At 41.9% G+C, this 18,940-nt stretch overlaps 1 protein-coding gene across 1 annotated transcript; it reads right to left on the reverse strand.

The window, feature by feature from the left end:
- Positions 1-984: 984 nt before the first annotated feature.
- On the reverse strand, positions 985-18,940 carry IL17D (interleukin 17D; the record flags this gene model as incomplete). The annotated part of the gene is made up of 2 exons (XM_019528526.1): positions 985-2,205; positions 18,894-18,940. Coding segments are annotated over 2 exons (363 nt in total), but the record flags the coding sequence as incomplete, so codon positions are not given.

Raw genomic sequence — 18,940 nt, forward strand, 5'->3', positions numbered from 1 at the left:
TCCCCAACTTTGACATAAAAAGGTAACCCAAAATCCACATTTTTCCGTGATTAAAATGAAACACCACTAATATATAATCTTTGATAGATAGATATATCTATATTAGTGGTGTTTCATTTAATCACGGAAAAATGTGGATTTTGGGTTACTTTTTTTTAAAGGACCTGTAAAAAACAGGTATGCAGCAGGATGCCAGGCTTAAGGTCCCAGAGTACCATGAGCCCAACTATCAGGCAGCCTCTCCCATCTGGCAGGGCAAGACGAGATTGTTGGGATCGGGCATAAAATTCCTCTGATCCCAATTGTGCAATTATATTAATATCTGCCAGGGGCCTAAGACAAAAAGGCAATTTAACATGATTTTTTAATCTTGTTAATTTTTACTGTGTTCATAGTCTTTCCCATTCCCCACTCCCACTATCCCTATAATCTGTGTGCGCAAAGAAAGCAATGTTTGTGAAATGCCTTGGTTTCTTGGAGACAGTGAAGATTCTAATATGAAGAAACCCACATGGACCAAGTATAATTTGGGGGCTGTCAAAGCAGTAGATGTACTGCTGTATACATACATGCACTGTACTCATCCTTAGTTGCTGTGTAATGAAATTCCAGTTGTGATCCTGCATGTTCTGTGCTATTTGCTATCAACCTAGCCCCACTGGAAGATTGTGATAGAACATTTGTCTACAGATCAGAATACACTGGACTGACTCAGCCTTGAATAACTTCCTGTATTATCTAGCTGTCACAGGAAAAATGCTCTTTCAGATAATAGGACTGTTACCAATGTGCATGTGCACACCTTTGGTGTTCTACTAGTTGGAACAGCAGATCTCTGCAAAAATAAAAAATCTTATTGCCCTCTGGTGGCTGCAGCTTGCAGGTAATAGAAGACCAAATGCTGTGACCAAAACAAGACATCTCACTTTTTTTACGGTTTGAAGTACAGAGAAATGGTAGTAGCAAAAGTTGTACAACTACCTGATTTATATTAGTTAGTTTGTTTAATTTCTCTTGGTGGATTTACATTATATAAAATGAAAGGGTTTTGTCTTTGCAGCTTTACAGAACATGGATGTCATGATTAACATTAAGAAATTGACTGGGAAGGCAGAATTACAGAGAAGTCTTGCATCCTGGCATCAGCCTTTTTTTTTTTGCATCCTCTCTATTGGAAGGATGACAGTCAATGTTATTCTTCTGTAACATTCTAGACAAGGTTTCTATCAGCAATTTTGCATACTTAGCAGTTTGAAAACTTTAGAAAAAAGGGTATCACCTATAGAGAATTGTATGAATGACTGCAGCAATTCAACAGCTGAAAAATACTAAATGGAAACAGTTTTCCCTATTGTAACATGCAAGTAGTGCAAGTTGTAGCTGCCAAGAACATGGGGAATTAAAATCCATAGCTTAGGTCTGCTTAAAAGAAGGGCAGTATGATTTTGTTTTCCTTTCTAGTGTTGATATGGGACTATCAGTTATGTGACTGTAGCACAGAATTACCAAACAGCAGAAAATAGAAGACTTTTTACAGTCTCTGAAATCAGTAGCTTCCTCTGAAAGTAGCTACTATGCTGTTATATCCCCTTATAAAATGTTATCTGAAATAAGCAAGGGTAGAATAAAATTGTATTTGGTGCTAAAACAATGGAAGAACCTGACATTTGAAACAAATATTTGGTTTCATATTAAAAAGATCTTCAATTTGTGCATCATGCAGATCTGATGTGTCGTCTTAGTAATATTTTGAGACAAAGTTCTCCCCCTAATAACTGCACCAGTCATAGTTAGTTAGAGATCTTTTTTGCCTATTGCTCTAAAATTTCCTGAGCTAACGGAAGAGCAACACACGGCCAATACTGCATTTAGGATCCCTTGGACACTCCTCATTCTGACACTGGCTTCTTCTGGTTTACTAACAATTTCATTTCTTGTTTATCTATACTGGAATTTACACCATCTGCCTCTTTTTCCTGTTCAGGTACACAAGTGCATCCTACAGGGATAGTGATGTAATCTTCTGTGTACACATAGCGACCCCCAGCACAGGATGAAGTACGGCGTAGGATGACTGTTGGCATGTACACTGGGGTGCTGCGGAAGTGAAAATTCTCTTCGCCGTAAATCCCCATGAGACAGCCCTTGCACAGGCAGTATGCTTCAGGAATGTACTTGGGGTACCTGGTGGGATCATAGGAAATTCTGCATGGAAGTAAATAAATAAAGAGCCATTAATGCTTTTTTTTTAACCATCTGGAAAGCATTATAATAACTGTTGACAGTCAAATTGTATTATAAAACATTTTTGTTTTTTTGCCAGGAAAAAAGCTGTAGCTGTTGCTGTCATGCTGCTTATTTGTACGTGAAAAAAAGTGTTGGACAGTTTACTCAACTACTTGGGAACTGAAGCACTGAGATGTTAACTGCTCTAATTTATCAAACTGTGGAACAGAAATATTCAGACAAAACTTTTGAATCATGGATTGGGCAGAAAAGTTAAGTATTAAACTAAGAGATTTTAACATTTGAAAAACTTTGGGCTTGAGTTTTTCTTGAGACATAACTTTACAAATTCTTGTTAACATTTATTATTGCTGAAGAAACATGCAGCAATATGATTAAAAATATTTTTAATTGCATGATACTCCCTGCAATATTTTTTTGTATCTTTTCCCTATTAGCTGAGGTTTAAGGGCTCTATTGCCTTTTTGCTTGGACCTCTACAATTCTTGTGTAGTTTACCATTAACCATCCTCTCTCTATCCTCTTCAGGTTCTCCCTTCTTGTCCTCTTCATTATTTTTTCTCTTATTTAATCTTCAGATGCTCCCTTAGAAGTGAGCAACAAAGCCAATTTTTGTGCTCTCCTGCTGCCTTATGCAGTCATAGCACTGTTTGGAGACTGTGACTAATGAGTTATGAGAGACTGCAAACCAAACAGCTTGCCTTCCCACCAACTAACCCCTGAGTTGCAGTATGCTTCCTTCCTCAGTTATTGAAAGCAAAGGTTCCTTGGCGGTATTTTCTTATTGAACCAACTATATAGTTTGAAGAGATGTCAGATAAGCTTTTAGGCTTAAGCTTTCTAACATCTTTTCCAGTGCTTTAAAACGTGTCTAACATTTCTCCTAACTATGCAGTTGGTCCAATAAAAGATATCACCAAAAGAACTCTTGCTTCTCATTTCCTGGCCCATCATGGCTACAACATAATTCCAAGCCCCACTGCAACTGTTGGAATTATCTGTAGCTTAAGTTGAGTCCCCAGGCAGCAATTCTCACCATTCAGATCTTCTCACTCTCTTGCTTTGGTCCTTCAGCAAAGATAGCAAAAAGAAATGTGAGTCACTGAGGTTGCCCTTGAATTGGAACACTGAATACGTGGTCAAAGGTAGGATGTATAAACAAATGATATCTGTCATCATTCTAATAGACATGATTATGGACTTGATCTCCTTTTTCTGTCTAGTTACGTTACGAGTGATTTTTGTGTGCTCGGACTTAGCAAATTACTGCAGAAGTGTACTACTTCTGTCACTTAAAGTTTTCGAGGAAATAACTACTAATCAAGGATAGATGGCAACTGCTGAATAAAAGTAAACTACCCTCCGCTTCTTCCTCAAGAACAACTTTTGCTGTAACACCCACAGAAGAACAGCCACACAGTAGGTTGAGTTGTATAATTGAGGTCAGATTGACTATTTAAACTGTGTGTAAACAGCATATAACAGCTCAAAACTTGTTTGAAGTCAGTTATCTGACTGCTGTATGTCTTCTGGCAGGAAGATCTTGGCTGTGTGAATTTGTGTCAATTCAGATTATATCATTAAGGAGTTTATACATCCGTTGTCTAAAGAAAAGCACTTCTTCACACTGCATCATCTGTAGAACTTGTTACTACAAGATGTCAATGAAGTGAAGATTTTGGCAAGAAAGAAAGAGGCATACAGATAACAACATACAGAAGCATAATATAGATAATAGGGTAATACTAAAATGTAAAACACACCCTAATCTAGGGATTAGGAAGAAACCCGCCTGGAGGGAGAACAAATTTCTTTATTTCTGCTTGCTAAATTTTCCTTTGAAGCATCTAGTGCTGGCTGCTGCTGGGCTTGTCCACAGGCAGAGTATATATGCACCTTTATAGACTAATGAAATAATATGTATATATATACATACATACATATAGGGTGCATGTACTCACATAATTAATGTGATGCAATAAACTCAGAAGCTGTTTGAACCAGAGTAAACTAGGTACAGCATCTACAAGTGCACCCAGGATAGCAGCGATTTGAGCTGGGGTGGAGCAGTTTATGCCAGGATCATTCATCCCTGGGCTCCAGGTGACAGCAGCAGGTGGCAGAGAGGCTGGCTGAGGCACAAGTGTGCTGAAAGTGTGGACAGGGATGTAGGTTGTAGCTGTGTTGGTCTAAGGACACAGGCAGACAAGGTTCTTTGGGTGAATCTGATATCTTTTATTAGACCAACTATTTAGTTGGAGAACAATTTTTAAGGAAGCTTTCTTGTATGCATACCAGCACAGCCTCTGGCTTTTTTACTTTTCATTCCATCCAGGAAGAACACACACCAACTGCTGTAACTTCCTTAGCCCAACGGAGGGTTTTTGTACCTGGAAGATTGCTTAAAAATTGTTCTCCAACTATTCAGTTGGTCTAATAAAAGATATCAGATTCACCCAAAGAACCCTGTCTGAAGGTGTGGAGAAATGGGGCTAGGCAGCAGGTAAGAATCTGGCCCTCAGCTGGCTGGGCTGACCAGGCACAATTCATGCCTGCAGTCAGCCTCTGAATGTGCATTTAATTGCAGTAAATTACCCCAGCATAAGATAGTACTCTCTGACCGTACTATCTTACTACAGTGTAAGTTAGTTTACTTTGGCTTAATACTGTCACGTGTAGACAGTAATGCTTTACTCTGCAGCTAATTAGTCTACTCTGCAGTAAAGTGCATATCTAGACATGGCTGTAGAGCACAAGCTTTTGTGAATCAAAGTTCACTTCATCAATCGCTGTAAAAAAACAACATAAAGCAGAGTATAAGGTGGAGTGAGTGATTAGAATACAATGGGCATGTCTACATTTGCCAATTTAAGATACATTAGCCATTTTTAAGATGCATTAAGGGTTTACATGTGCACTCCCTTAATGCACCATAAAAATGGTAATTTTAGGTATCAAATTTAGGTGCAAATAGCTCAAGTGCCTTAATGCACATGTAGATACATTAACACTTTGTATGTCGACTGACTTGGGATTAACTTTAGTCCCAAATCACTCTGCACATTGTGTTATGCACCTTAGCACATGTACATATAGACACATGTCTAAATTGCTTTAATGAGGATTAGGCAAATTCACATCAAGTTTAGGTGCACATAAAAGCACATGTAGACATGCCCAATAGGTGGGAAAGCAGGGGGGAAACAAAAGGAAGCAGCGGGGAGGAGGATTGCTATGAGACAGACACGGGCAAAGAACTCATATGAACAAAAGGGGCACAAAAGATAATCCAGATAATGAGATAAGAATTCATAGTCCCTGTTTAAACCATACTTAACACAGTCCAGTTTGTGGATAATTTCTTGTTCCACAATTTCCCATTCAAACCGATTTTAAAAAATTTTCTGTATTGAAACAACAATCCTGAGGTCAGTGATGAAGTTGACAGGGAGGCTGAAGCATTCTGCCACAGGTTTTTATGTCTTTCTGCAACTGATGTCAGATCAATGTTTATTCATTTTTGCATGTATATCTCACCCCGTCTGAGCTAGACAGCAGATGGATGTTGTAAGCAGGTGATGGTACATATGACATTGGTAGAGCTGCAAGCAAATGAACTCTGGATGTTATATGCCTTGGTATTTGGTCCACTGATAATGTGGTCTGTATTGATGTGGGGGTACAGAAGGCATTTGAGCCCACTGCAAGGCCTGGTGCCTGGGTGAGGATGGGAGGTAGTCAGTTGCTTGAGAGATGACAGCTGAAGTTGTGATGTCACTGCCGAAGGTCGATGCTTAAAGTCAGAGCTCTAAAGGGTATCTGGCATTGCCTCTCCCTAACCCTCTTTAGGCTCCAGAAACATTCTCCCCTAAATGTTAAAGGGAAACCACAAATAAGGAGACTGATGTAGAAACTGATCTCCTTCAAAGGAACTCTCAAAAAGAAGTGCAAAAAAGCAAGTAGAGCCTGAGGAATCAGAGATGGCTGCTGGAGAGAGAATTAAGGCAGGCAGGGCAGAAAAGCAGAAGACTAAAGCAGCTCGAGTTACCACAGACTAATTAGGTGAGTTGATAGCAGAATTCAAGTCTCAGTTCCTTTACACCACAGGTTAGCAATGTTTTGCAAACAGAGGCTATAGCTTGCAACCAGGATTGCCAACTCAAGACGGTTATTTTTACTGACAACCTGTGAAGTTTTTACTGACAACCACATGTTTTTCCGATACGTGCTTTATATAACGTAAATGGAACCCTCCTGCCAGGCCCTGGACAAAGGCTAGTTTAGAATTTTGGGTTTTAACACCAATTGCAGTAAACAAGTTTGGGTGTCAGTAAAAAGTTTGCAGATTATCATTAAAAAATAAAATTTCTTGGGTAGGCAACCCTGCAGCAATGACTTTACACTGTGTTGCCCCCTCCCATGCGTCTCCTACACACCCTGACACCATGGTGCTCCTGACCACACCCCATATCAAAGTGCCACCCACCCACTCCACCTCCCAACTTTACCCATGCTGGCCCTGCCCTCCCCCCACCAAAGAAGTACTATTGTCTGCCTACCTGAGACCCAGCGGTGTTACAGACTGGTGATGGGATGCAGCAGCCATAGCAGCAGCATATGGCTGGGGGGAAAAGGGGCCCATGGGCTACAAAGCCCTGAGAAAATGCTTCCTGCAGAGTGCTGCTGTCCTCCTCAGACATCAGGTGGTCCTGCTGTTTTTTGCCTGTCCTTCAACATCCAGTCTTGTTCAGAAACAGTGTCAATCAAGCTCCAAGTTACTCAGTTTTTTTACAGATGGCTTAATTTTTGGACAGGAGTTTTTAGCTCTTTTATTTTAAATTATTTACAGACATTTTTGGCAACTCTACTTGCAACCCAGGCCACCATTCCCCTTTCGCCACTCCAACAATGCTGAGCAGAGGCTGCATAGAAGAAAAGTAGCCCTCCATATGGGCTGGAACTGCCAGTGGTGATCAGTGCACATTAGCAAAATGCAGGCTGGATCAAATAGCTGTGGAATGGAATTGGTGCACCCTTAGCAAACTGCACACCAAATCAGATCTTTGCAGACTGAATCCAATCCCTCTCTGGGTTGGATATGGCCTGCAGGCTGCAGGTTACTGACCCTTGCTTCATAGAAGTAAAGCTTGATAAAACTGCAACAGAGATGGCAAAAATAGGAGCAGAACTATTGATATTGAGAAAAATATTTATAAAAACTTTCAAGTCAATATAAAACTCCAAAAGAAAATTCATCTGATAAAAAAAAGCATGAGGATATTTAATTACGCATGAAACAAACTGACAAGATAATTCTGTGCTTCCACTATATTCTTTAAATTAAGCGAGTTTCAGGTATATATACTGGGCTTAAAATGGCTCATGAATAATTACATTTCCTGAAACATCACAGGTTCAGGTTCATACCTACTGCACAGGGATGACAGCTCTAGTCAAAATTTTCTTTACTCCAAAGCACTTCTGCTGGAAAACAGAGGAGTGATTCATGTCATCCAAAATCAATGTAGTCCACCATCCCCACAGAAAGGTCCGTTATGGCACTAATACACAGTTGGCTGCACCTACATAAGATGCTTTACTGTGCAGCAGACTAATTTGCTGCACAGTGAAGCATCACCATCTACACGTGTGAAAATTAGAGTGCAGTAAATTAATTTACTGCACTCCTGGATAGTCCTGTCAGATACAAGTGCTATCCAGCAATGCAGTAAATTACTGCGCTTAAATGCACATGTAGATGGTGATGTTGGGATTAGTTTACTCTAGCCCAAATTGAGCCGGAATATATTCAGTCACTATTATTGCACGTGTAGATGCGCCCAGTTTGGGTTATACTGTATCATAATACTGTATTCTCTCACATATAACACATCACTTTTCCTCCAAATTCACTGCCTCCTCTCCCTACCAAATTGGAGTGCATTAAGCAGGGAAGCTGATTTTCTACCCAGGATAGAAGTACCCTGCTTTGATTCCTGTTCCATAATGCAAAAGCTGTGGCATTAGTATTCAGTGGACATGTTTACACGTGCCCCTATGGTGTTGTAGTTACTGCACTGCCATTTAGTACTTCCTTTTGGAAGTGCAGCACCATCTGTGTGGTGCATGGTTATTTTTAGTTGCTATGTTACTTCAGTGATGCGCTATACCAAGGGAGCACATCACTATGATGACGTAGCTGCAGCATCGTGGTTTTTGCCCGCTGATGCTACATCGCCATAGTGTGTTGCTATGATGACATAGCATCACATATAAATGCATCCAGTCAGATGAGTCACTTGACTTAATGGCACTGTCCTTTACTCCAGAGGTGTTAATAAGTGTCTCTCCTTTTTACTTGTCTTGATGGTCTACTAATCAAGCTAACCTTTCTTAAGGCAATCTTCCTATCTGATAACTGTTCCTGGTCACTCTGCTCCTATTTCACAGTCCTGGACACTCCTCAGGTCTTTTAAAAAAACACATATATCCACCCTTCAGCAGCAGATAGGGTTTCAGCCTTAGTTAAGCAAGAGAGGGAGGGTGAGTCAGCTGAAGATTAAGCTCTGTCCCTACTCTTTGTAACTATGACTCTGGAACAATCTTTTTTTCTATATTCTGCCTTTCAAAAACAAGCTATATATTATATTCTGGGTCATGTTGTATGAGAAAAAATATGGTGTATTAATGTCTTAAGAAGTGGCTTTTCCCAGAGACCTTTAACAGCTCCTTTATACTTAAACATGACCAACATGACAGACCTTTTTACATTTTTCCCCACACCACTATGAAGTCAGTATTTTAACCACCAAAAACATGTGTGTTGGCTGGGGGTGGGGAGCGTCAGAGTATGGGAAGAACAATCCTCCCCTTCACAGATGCAAATGCAGCCCCCCCCAGCCATACATGGATGTGGGACCTATACTAGTGGAACCAGTGGAATTTGATGATTACAGTGAAATCTATTTTTGACATAAAATTCCACTGCCATTCATATTTTGAAACCCTGGCCACTGACCCACAGTAAACAGTGCCAAGTTGTTCTTGCTAGAATGAAATGATCTACCATGAAACATTTCACTATTAAGAACACTTATTCCAGTTCTTGACAAAGACTGAAACTTGTTAAATGTTTCCTACCTCCCAAGCCAATTTGCCCCCATAAGGGCAAAGGATTCAAACTCAGTGGCTGCATCCAGATGTTTAGGCATTTGTGGTTTGTGGCACTGCAGACCTCTTTGTGGCTTCAAGCATATGCCCCTGCATGTGGGGATGAGCCCAGTGTACTTCAGCTACTTGTTAGAGCTGTTATACCCTAAAATAAGCAGTGACATTTCTCTGGTTTAGCCATCACTGGCTGTGATGTAATTGTGGGCATACAAACAATTTCTTACCATGACTCAGCTGCTCTCTGGTAATTATGTGTCTATTCCAAAATGAAGTGAAGGCTAAGCCAGGGTAAATTAGCATTGTTTTATTCAGGGACAAGCTGCCTGCATTTAGTGCTTTTCTGTAGGGTAAGACCTGGCACAAGACAAGAACTGGGGAGCAGCTGAAGTGCAGTAAATTGTAATTGACTGTGTGGCCGCTGTTAATAGGGAGTGGGACTTACCCTGCATCAGCTTCTGTGTGGCAGTTGCCAGCACAGGAATCTTTATGCAGAAATAAACTGGGTACCTACTTGAAGTTTGTTGCAAGAAGATTCTACCTTAATTTCCTGCATATCTCCATCACTTGGTTTAGGTTGTTGCTGGACAATGCAAATACTGCTTGATTGACTAACAGATGCTTGAGGCCTCATTCAAAGATCAGAGGTTTAAGTAACTTTTGTGTTTTGTATTGCCTTGAAACCTTGACTGATGCACTTTAACTTCCCCCATCAGAATCCTCGAGGCAAAGGGTTATACATGCAAACTAATGGATTAAAAGTTAGTTTTTAGGAAAGGCAGACTGAGATTCAAAATGGACTTAATCTTAAGTGTGGAGTAGCTCACACAGCTCTAGAAAATAAAAGAAGTAGAAGAAATAAGAGGTGATTCTATGCCAAACACTGGATCCAAACAATAGATCTGGTTTGGACACAGACCAGAATTGCCTGGCTAGTTGCTGTCAGTAAAGTGGGTTGAAACCAGATGTTTGGGCCCAGGTTCAGGTTCCTGCAGTTTTAATTTATATCTCATTAGGAAAATCCTTAATCTAAAACCTCACTCTTTTTTTCTATACCTTCCTTTTCTGAACTTGTTTGAGATTTCTGATAGATCCCTAGTGCTGCTGTCATTCAGTGTCTCTAGCTTAACATCTTCCTTTCATACGGTTGGTACCTTTGCATGCCCACTTCTCCTGTTTTCATCTACAGAACATGGAGGTTCAGTTGTGTATACAATGGGTCACATCCTCAGCTGCTGTAAATAAATAGCTCCATTGTAACAGCTTTGTTTATTTCTCTAGAAAAAAGATTAAAATATTTGATTTGCTTAGAGAAAGTATCACTGCTGAACAGGCCAGGGGCATGTTCCAAATTCTCTTGGATCTTTCATGTACATGGCTCAGGATGTGACTGTAACTCATCAAGTTGCTGGTGTTTAAAGCTAATTAGCCTTTTAGCAAGCAGAGAATGGATACATCCACAGGGATGCAAGCCAGGCAGAGATGATGCATTTAATTTTTGGTCTGAGTAGATCCAAATTTCATATTGGAGTAGCTAGTGAGAGAGACTAGTTTTGACTTTCTGTTTTGAGAAATTCTGATGAAAGTCAAATTTCCTGCCATTTGCCTACTTAGCAGAGGCATAACTGGTAGTCTGTGCCCTGGGCAGCAAGGGGGTTACATTCTAGTAGCACTGGTCTCATCAGCCTTATGTGCACCCCCACCAACCACCATAGGAGAGGCTGTTGCTGTGGGGGCAACTGTCAGTCCAGCCAGCAGCCAGGAGATTAATGTAGCAGCCAACAGATGTAAGGAACCATGATTTCTTGTACATGGCATCTCTAACAATACCTATCCTTTACCATAGCACTTCAGTTTCCAAGAACTTGATATATACATGAGTGTTGGGAAGAGAAGATGCAATTTTAAGAACTGTAAAGTCAGTCTCAAAATGTCTAGTACTTATTTGGCCTGATAAATATATGAAACAAATATCAATTAATGTAAAGAACCCTCCAGTATTAGGAACATATACCTATCTATAACAAACATAGAAGTATTGAAATCACAGTCAATCTTTTAAATGGTTCAGTCAGTTCAATAAGGGCTGGTACTCTGCAGCCTAGTACTCTGCTAAAGTATGTATGTTTCTAGCATAGATGCACTATAATAAAGGACTAATGGTATCTATCAGCTTTGTGTCCTTTGTGTCCTCCATCAGGTCAAATGTTTGGGTGTTTATACTCTATCATGTGAGAATGCCAGACGCACTGAAATGTTCTAGACACAGAGCCTGCACAGTCATGACAAGATTATTATCGAGTAGAACTTTTTCTGAAAGCATGGCAGTTTTTTCAACTATAACTAGCTCTACCAAAGGTAAGTATTCCCCTTTAATTAGAATTTTATATTAATGAGCACTAAACCCAGTATTTTAACAGAGAGAAAAAACATTTGTTACAAAAGCATTTCCACTTGGGAAACGGACAAACGCTGGCTCCCATGATCAAATAAGCACATACACTGTGGTCCTGCCTACATGAGACACTACTGCACAGTGGTTACTGCACATTTATTACGTATATAAACAAGTACTAAACAAATACACAGTAACCCAAGTTACTGCGCAGTAGTGCTGGCAAATGCCTTTTCTGTGACACAACTGCGCAGGAGCCTAATACTACTGCGCAGTAGAATCGTGTCATGGTTTTGGCATGCTACTGCACAGTGGTATCAAGTTACTGTGCAGCAGCATCTCACATAGACATGCCCATGTAGGGGACCATAGAGAGCAAAGGAAATACATACTCCTTTCCTTATAAAGGGGACGTAGAAGCCAGGGGATCAAATCACAACTTTGGCTATCGCTAGCAAAATTCTGCCTGACTGCTCCCAGGAGTACTTTGTTTTATTGAATGCTACTTAGCTGGGACTTAGTAGGGGAAGAAACATAACTAGGGTGGGGTGACTGGGGCAGCAGCTCTAGGTGCCAACTTCGGGGAGGAGCAGAAAAATAAGAATTGCTGGGACCACCACGTAATGCCAGCAGCAGCTGGAAGTTGCTGCTGCCACCCTGTATCCTGCTGCCTTGTTTTGCCTCTGCATAAGGGAGTAGGAGCTTAGAAAAGAACCCAACAAAGACTGTTCAGGCAATTTTGAAAATTATTGTTAATCCTATTGCATACTTCAATATGTAATCTGCCATGGAGATTCTTAGCTCTACTTACATTGTATTAAGGAGAATTTCGCTATTTCTTTAACAGTGACAATGTGTTGGAGCTGTTGGAAGCCTCTGCCTCAAAAACTCTAAAGCTTCAAACCTGCATCAGAATCCTTGTGCCCTGATGTATAGATGGCAGAAACAAATACAGATGTGGGTTTAGGTGACAGGAGATACAGTAAGTAGATTGGGAGATGTGGACACAGGAAAGGCTTAGAAGTTAGGTTTGGCATATTTCTCGGGAGACTTATGGAGAAGTGTGTTTTCCAGAGGGTTTAGTTGAAAGCATTCCTGGAAATTATTTATAAAGTATTACTATGCTATTTATATACCATCAGCCTTCCTACATGACTGGTAAACATGGGGCAGAAGTATTGCCATTGACTTCAACAGGGCCAGTATTTCAACCTTTGTGCCTCAATTTGAGATTAGATCCTGGATATTTCTGAGCCCAATCTTGCATGCTGCTGATCTGGGGCATCACTTCAATTTAGTGACTCTAGTTCAGTTTCTTTATAGCTCCACAAGAAGAAGAGTGATGTGAACAATTAATCTTTATGCTTCAGGTTACATACTGACTTTTATTGTCTTTATTGGGCGGCTATAGTATTTTTTTTCTTAGCCTTTTCATGAAATACCAGGGGTTAACTGCCACCAGCAGAGGGATCTTAGAGTAGATGGGCAAAAGGTCAGATCCATATGGTAACTTATGTGTTTCTAAGGTGTAGCAAACCAAACTCCATTGAAGTTGACCTTTTTTTTAGCATTCCTTATTTAAGGAATAAATAGGAAAGGAATACTAAGTGGAGAACAAAGATGAAAGAGAAGCAGCATATGGACTGGGTGTGCATCTTGCAACCTAAATTTATTTGTTTTAAAAGAAACAGAATGACAAAGATGGATGTATGAGATGCCACATGGTGAGTGTCATGAGTTAGGAATTCAGGGAGGCACTGACATACAAAAATCCAGTTGGCCTAGATTGGAGGTTTGTCATGTGAAATGAAGGATTAAAAAGGAGCACTGAGTTGTGGCAGGTACCTAGGGAGCAGAGTTAAGAGTGATTTAACCTGTTTGTTATTAACAATCTGGAATAGGGAAAATAAACAGGAGGTAAATGAAACCTGCAGATGAGATCACATTGGGAACTGCTGCAAGGTCAATTAAGATAGGGAAATACTATGAAAGATCCCAGACAGACTAAAAGGAAAGTCAGAAAAATAAACCATGGAAATAAAGCTGAGGCACTATGGCAAAGGTAAGCAGGAATGTAGCAGTTTAACTGCAGAGAGAGTAGAGGGCAGAAAGGCTCAGAGAGACTTGTAGCATAACTTGAGTTGGGTAAGCAGGGTACCAGCCCCGGGAACCAATTTAGCAGGGATGCTAGCATCATCTTCCCCACCCCCACAGACTCTGCACCAGGGCAGAAGCAAACCCACATTATTGCTCTTGAGGCAGCAGCTGGGGTTTTCTAATCACCTTTTCCTTAAAAAAAAAGAAAGACAAAAAAAAAAGGCCATAATACTGTGATTGGTTCTGTGTAGACAAGCCCCTGTACCTGTATAGAGTTCCAGGGAAATCACAGAAATCTGTCTGGAGACCTACTATTACAGAGCTAGGGTCATATTTTGTTATTCTTGGACAACGGAGAACAAAATTCCAATAGAATAAATATTGGATGGAATTAATGGCTGTGACTTATTCAGGCTACTAGAATGTGCTAATTTCTCCAATTCAGCATATTTGCGGTTTCTGTATAGGCTTTTAGGTCTCTTGAAAAGTCCTACCTTTTCTTGTAAACATTTAATATTTCTAAATATATTAAACTGTGTATACAAGCCTTACTGACTGAAGGGCTGTTTTCTCTGAGTAGGATTATTTCTTAAACTCAAAACAGGAAGAAAACATGTCACAAAGTAAATATTTGCTGGAGGTTATTAATGAGGTGATATTTTTTTTCTTGGAGCAGGCTGAACATTCAGCAACTCTGGGTATTTCCATACTCCATCTAGCACTGTAGCATAGAAGAATCTAAGTTAGTTCACATACTGGAAGCAGTTCATATTACGGTGACAAGGAGCTCCAAACAGCCTCATTTACCCTGTCCAGGCAGGGCGTTACAAAAAGAGTGTGTATGACATTCAGCAAAAAACTCAAGATCCTTTAGGTTTGAGTAGCTTTTAACTCAGTTGTTTCAAATACCTTCTTGGAAGTCTGAAAATAAAGGAAAACCTTCCATGGAAGTGTGAATACAGAAGGCGGAGTCAAATTCAAGATTCCAGTGCTTTAGAAACATGCCATTTTTGAGTACTTCCTTTTTGTATCATAGCATCATTGGAAAAAAGGGCTGAGCCCTAGGTATAGTGTTCACAGTGATGAAGATACAGCCTCTCAACCCCTCTAATATGCTTCTAAAACCAGCATACATTATACTCCGATGTACTCTGGAACCTACAACAGTCTACCGGTACAAAACCTGCGGATCTCACTGTTATGCTGTGTCCAGGCAGGTTCTTGCTCTAGAGTATGTCTACTCAGCACCATGCAGTACAGGGCAGAAACACTCTGAGCTGACTGTGAATGCACTACCTTATATACCAGGTCAAAAGGCAGCTTTGTGCAGAAATACCCAACCTGGCTTTGTGTGCTCTGGAACCAGAAGCAGCTATGTAAGTTGTTTTCAGGCCAATGAGCAGAGCTGGGTGAATCTGGGTGCAGCACTGAGCTAATGTAGCAGTACAGCTTTCAATTGTAGAATGAGTGAAGACAACTGGCTTGCATGTTTCCATACAGTGCTGCCTTTCACCATACAGACAGCTCCTTGGTTGGGGACTGGACTCCATGGCCCAGGAGACTCCTTCCAGTCCTGTGTCCCTATTTTCTTATTAATCAGTATTGTCCCTTGTGTCTCCATATAAGTTCCTGACCTGAAGTAATGCAGTCTGAAGGCATCCTAGATGGAAGCAACTTGACATGCACAAGAGCTTGGTTTTTTCTCAGTCACTGTCTCGGGTTCAATGGGCATAAGCCCTTTGCTGTGAGAGTGGGATGGATTGCACCAAATGGAAAGATGAGGTGGCATTACAATTTGGCCCAAATTTCACCTTAGTTTTCCAGTCCCAGGCAAAGTCTGAAGGGCTTGTAGCTATTTATGAGCTTCAGGTTTGCTACAGAAGTTCAGAGAATCATAGAGAAGTAAGGCTAGAAGGGATCTCAATAGGCTGTCTAGTCCAACCCCTACCTGAGCCAGGATTATCCCTATTCAAATCACCCTATACAAATCTATAATCTAACCTCTCAGTAAAACTACACATTCAACCCTGACACAACCACAAGATATAAACACCCTAACTTAAGTTGCCACATGTAAAGCAGGGGGACTACAGCACCACTGTCCTGCTTCCCCTCCACCCTCACTTCTCACATCCTTGTGTAACAAGGTATTTAGCATGATTGTGCAGATTTGTTGGAATCTGACAGGGCCGCGCTATGAGTGCTTCTGCTATGGCCTCCCTCTCTTGACCTCCGGGCTTCCAAACCACCAGAGCAGGGTGTCCTGCTTCTGTAAAGGTTCTTAATATATTCTCAAGAAATTTCAGGAAGAGCACCATACCTGCCATTACAGAGGAAGGCTAAAACTTCCATGTTCTATACCAATCTGACCACAGGGTAAAATTCCTTCCTGGCCCCAAACACAGCGATCAATCTGGCCCTGAACCGATCTAGCCAGGAACCTTTTTGGCTTTAAGTCCCAGTAGGAGCACTGGCAAACTCCAGTCAATCTCCAGCCTTGGCTACAGCTAACACTCAATGCTTCTGAGGAAGATTTAAAAACAAAAAACAAAACAAAACAAAACCCTGACATGTGAAGCAGCAAGGGGGGAGGGTGCAGGGGCAGAATTCTCTCCCAGCCCCATGCGGCAACCAGCAAAGCCCAGAAGCATGGGAAATGCCTGTAGTAGAACATAGGCACAGCTACACTTCCCCAACCAGTGGCTGTCCAACCTCTTCTTGAACACTTTTAGTGACGGAGAGTCCACAACTTCCCTTGGCAGTCTATTCCACTGCCTGCCTCACTGTTCTAAAAGTGAAGATGTTTTTCTGGATATCCAATCTAAACCTACTTTGCAGCAACTTCAAGCCATTGGTCTGCTTCCTACTCTCTGCAGCAAAAGCGAAAAGTCTTTTCCCTCTTCCTTATGGCAGCCCTTCAAGTATTCGAAGACTGCTATCATGTCCCCTTAAGTGCCTTTTCCATAAGCTGAACATGCCTAGCTCCTTCAGCCTCTGCTCATATGACCTGCCTTCCAAGCCCTTTATCATTTTTGTTGCCTGCCTATAGATCCTCTCTAACTTCTCCAAGTCCTTTTTAAAATGCACACAATACTATAGGTCAGATCTAGCCAGTGCTGAGAGGCCTTATCACCTTCCTGCATTGCTGTGCTGAAACACATCATTTAATGTTTCTGTTGACGCATGCCAAAACCATGCTGACCATATCACACTACACACTCATAACCGAGTCTCTGATCTACCTTCTCCATAGTTCTGCCATCCCATCAGGTGTCACCCATTTTATATTTGTATTTTTGATTATTCTTCCCAAGGTGAAGCACCTGGCATTTGTCTGCCCTGGACTTCAATTCATCCTGTTAGCTTTAGCCCAGCTTTTCACTCTGTTGAGACCTTCTGAATTGTGCTTCTGTCCTTCAACATGTTCACAATTCTTCGCAGCTTTGTCATCTTCCAACTTGTTCAAGAATCTTTCTATGCCAGCATCTAGGTCATTAATAAACACGTTGAACAGCACTGGGCCCAGGACAGACACCAGTGGGACTCCACTCGAAACCTCCTGCATTCTGATATGGATCCATTTATAACTGGCAGCTACTCAACCAGTTGTCTATCCACCTTTTGTCTAGTCCACATTTTTCCAGTTTATGAGAAGGTCATGTGGGATCTTGTCAAAAGCCTTGCTGAAGTCCCAAACACACTATAACCACAGCATTCCCCTCATCCACCCAAGTAGTTGCTTTGTCAAAGTTGTTCAGAGCCCGAAATTCCCCAGAATCACTGATTGAATCACTGTTCAGAGTGTACCTGTACTGTGAGATATGGTAGTACCAGAGATTTTTTTATGTCTACAATAATGTTCCTCTCTGAGGGAATCAGCTACACTTCAATGGGTCCTACTTGCTATTCTGCCCTTCAGAGTCTGTTTTTTCTGTCAAAGGCACTATGCCTCCTTAAAAGTTTATTTCTAGAGTACCTGGAATTTTCTTTATTCAGAATTAAATTTCAGGTGAGCAAGCAAGTCCATGGCTCTCCCAGGAAAGTATCTATTTCCTGCTCTACATGAAAAAAAAAATTGAAAACTTGGAGCACTTCACAAAACTTCCTTCATCCCACTCCCCATCGTATTATCAGAACCCTGCACTGTTGTGGGTTTTGGCAGCCAGAAGAGGTCTCCTTTCCCCAGGGATGGGTTAAACACTGAAGTCTGTGAATTCAGTGATACTTATGTATCAGGTCCCTTCTGGCAGAAAGAGAGGCATCTGGGTGGGACAGCTGCTAAGTGGTGATGGGTTTAGAGAAGATGCACTTTGCACCAAGCGCTACCTACCAGATGGTGCCATAAACTTTCCAATTGAAGAAAAAAGCTTAATTTCCATCTCCAGGTCCTTGTTCCCATTTCACTTCCCTCTGGATCTGGTGTTATGTCTTCCACTTGCAGTTGCTTTTTGCTCTCCTCTTTTATTGTTTGACAGTTTAATTTGACTCTTTAAGCCCCAGCTTTGGTTGCTAATGTTTCTCGCTCACCTGGCACTTCAGGAGCAGCACCCGGCTTTCCACCCTCAGCACTGCAGGGTCCAGTCCGGGGTGGCAAAGGGAAGGTAAGGAGGTACCAGAGCAAACAGGGCAGGGGGGAGGGGGGAGGCCTGTTAGCAGGGTCCTTTGGGGCCTCTGCTGTCATCCAGGGGTGCCATATCAAGGTGCGGGAGCAGATGGAGATGCTCCCCCTGGGTTGGGCAGGGCCAGCGCGCCGGCCTCCTCGCTGCTGGGCCTTGCCGGGGCACGGGGCTCAGCAAGAGGTGCCGGGAGAGGAGCGGGGAGCTCAGTCCTACGGTTCACGGACTTCAGCACTAGGGCGGCGGCGCCAGGGCCCACGCGCTGCCTCAGCTGTGGTGCCGGGACCCCGCTTCCCGGCCGGGTGGGAGAGGAGGGCAGGCCGGGCAAGGCGGGGCAGGACGCGGCAAGAGGAGGGCGGGGGCTGACTCACCTGTAGGCCCAGGGCGAGGCGCTGCGCAGGTTGACGGGCAGGCGGTG

This window comes from Crocodylus porosus, unplaced genomic scaffold (assembly GCF_001723895.1).
Source record: "Crocodylus porosus isolate Cpor-Errol unplaced genomic scaffold, CroPor_comp1, whole genome shotgun sequence".
Classification (NCBI taxonomy): Eukaryota; Metazoa; Chordata; order Crocodylia; family Crocodylidae; genus Crocodylus; species Crocodylus porosus.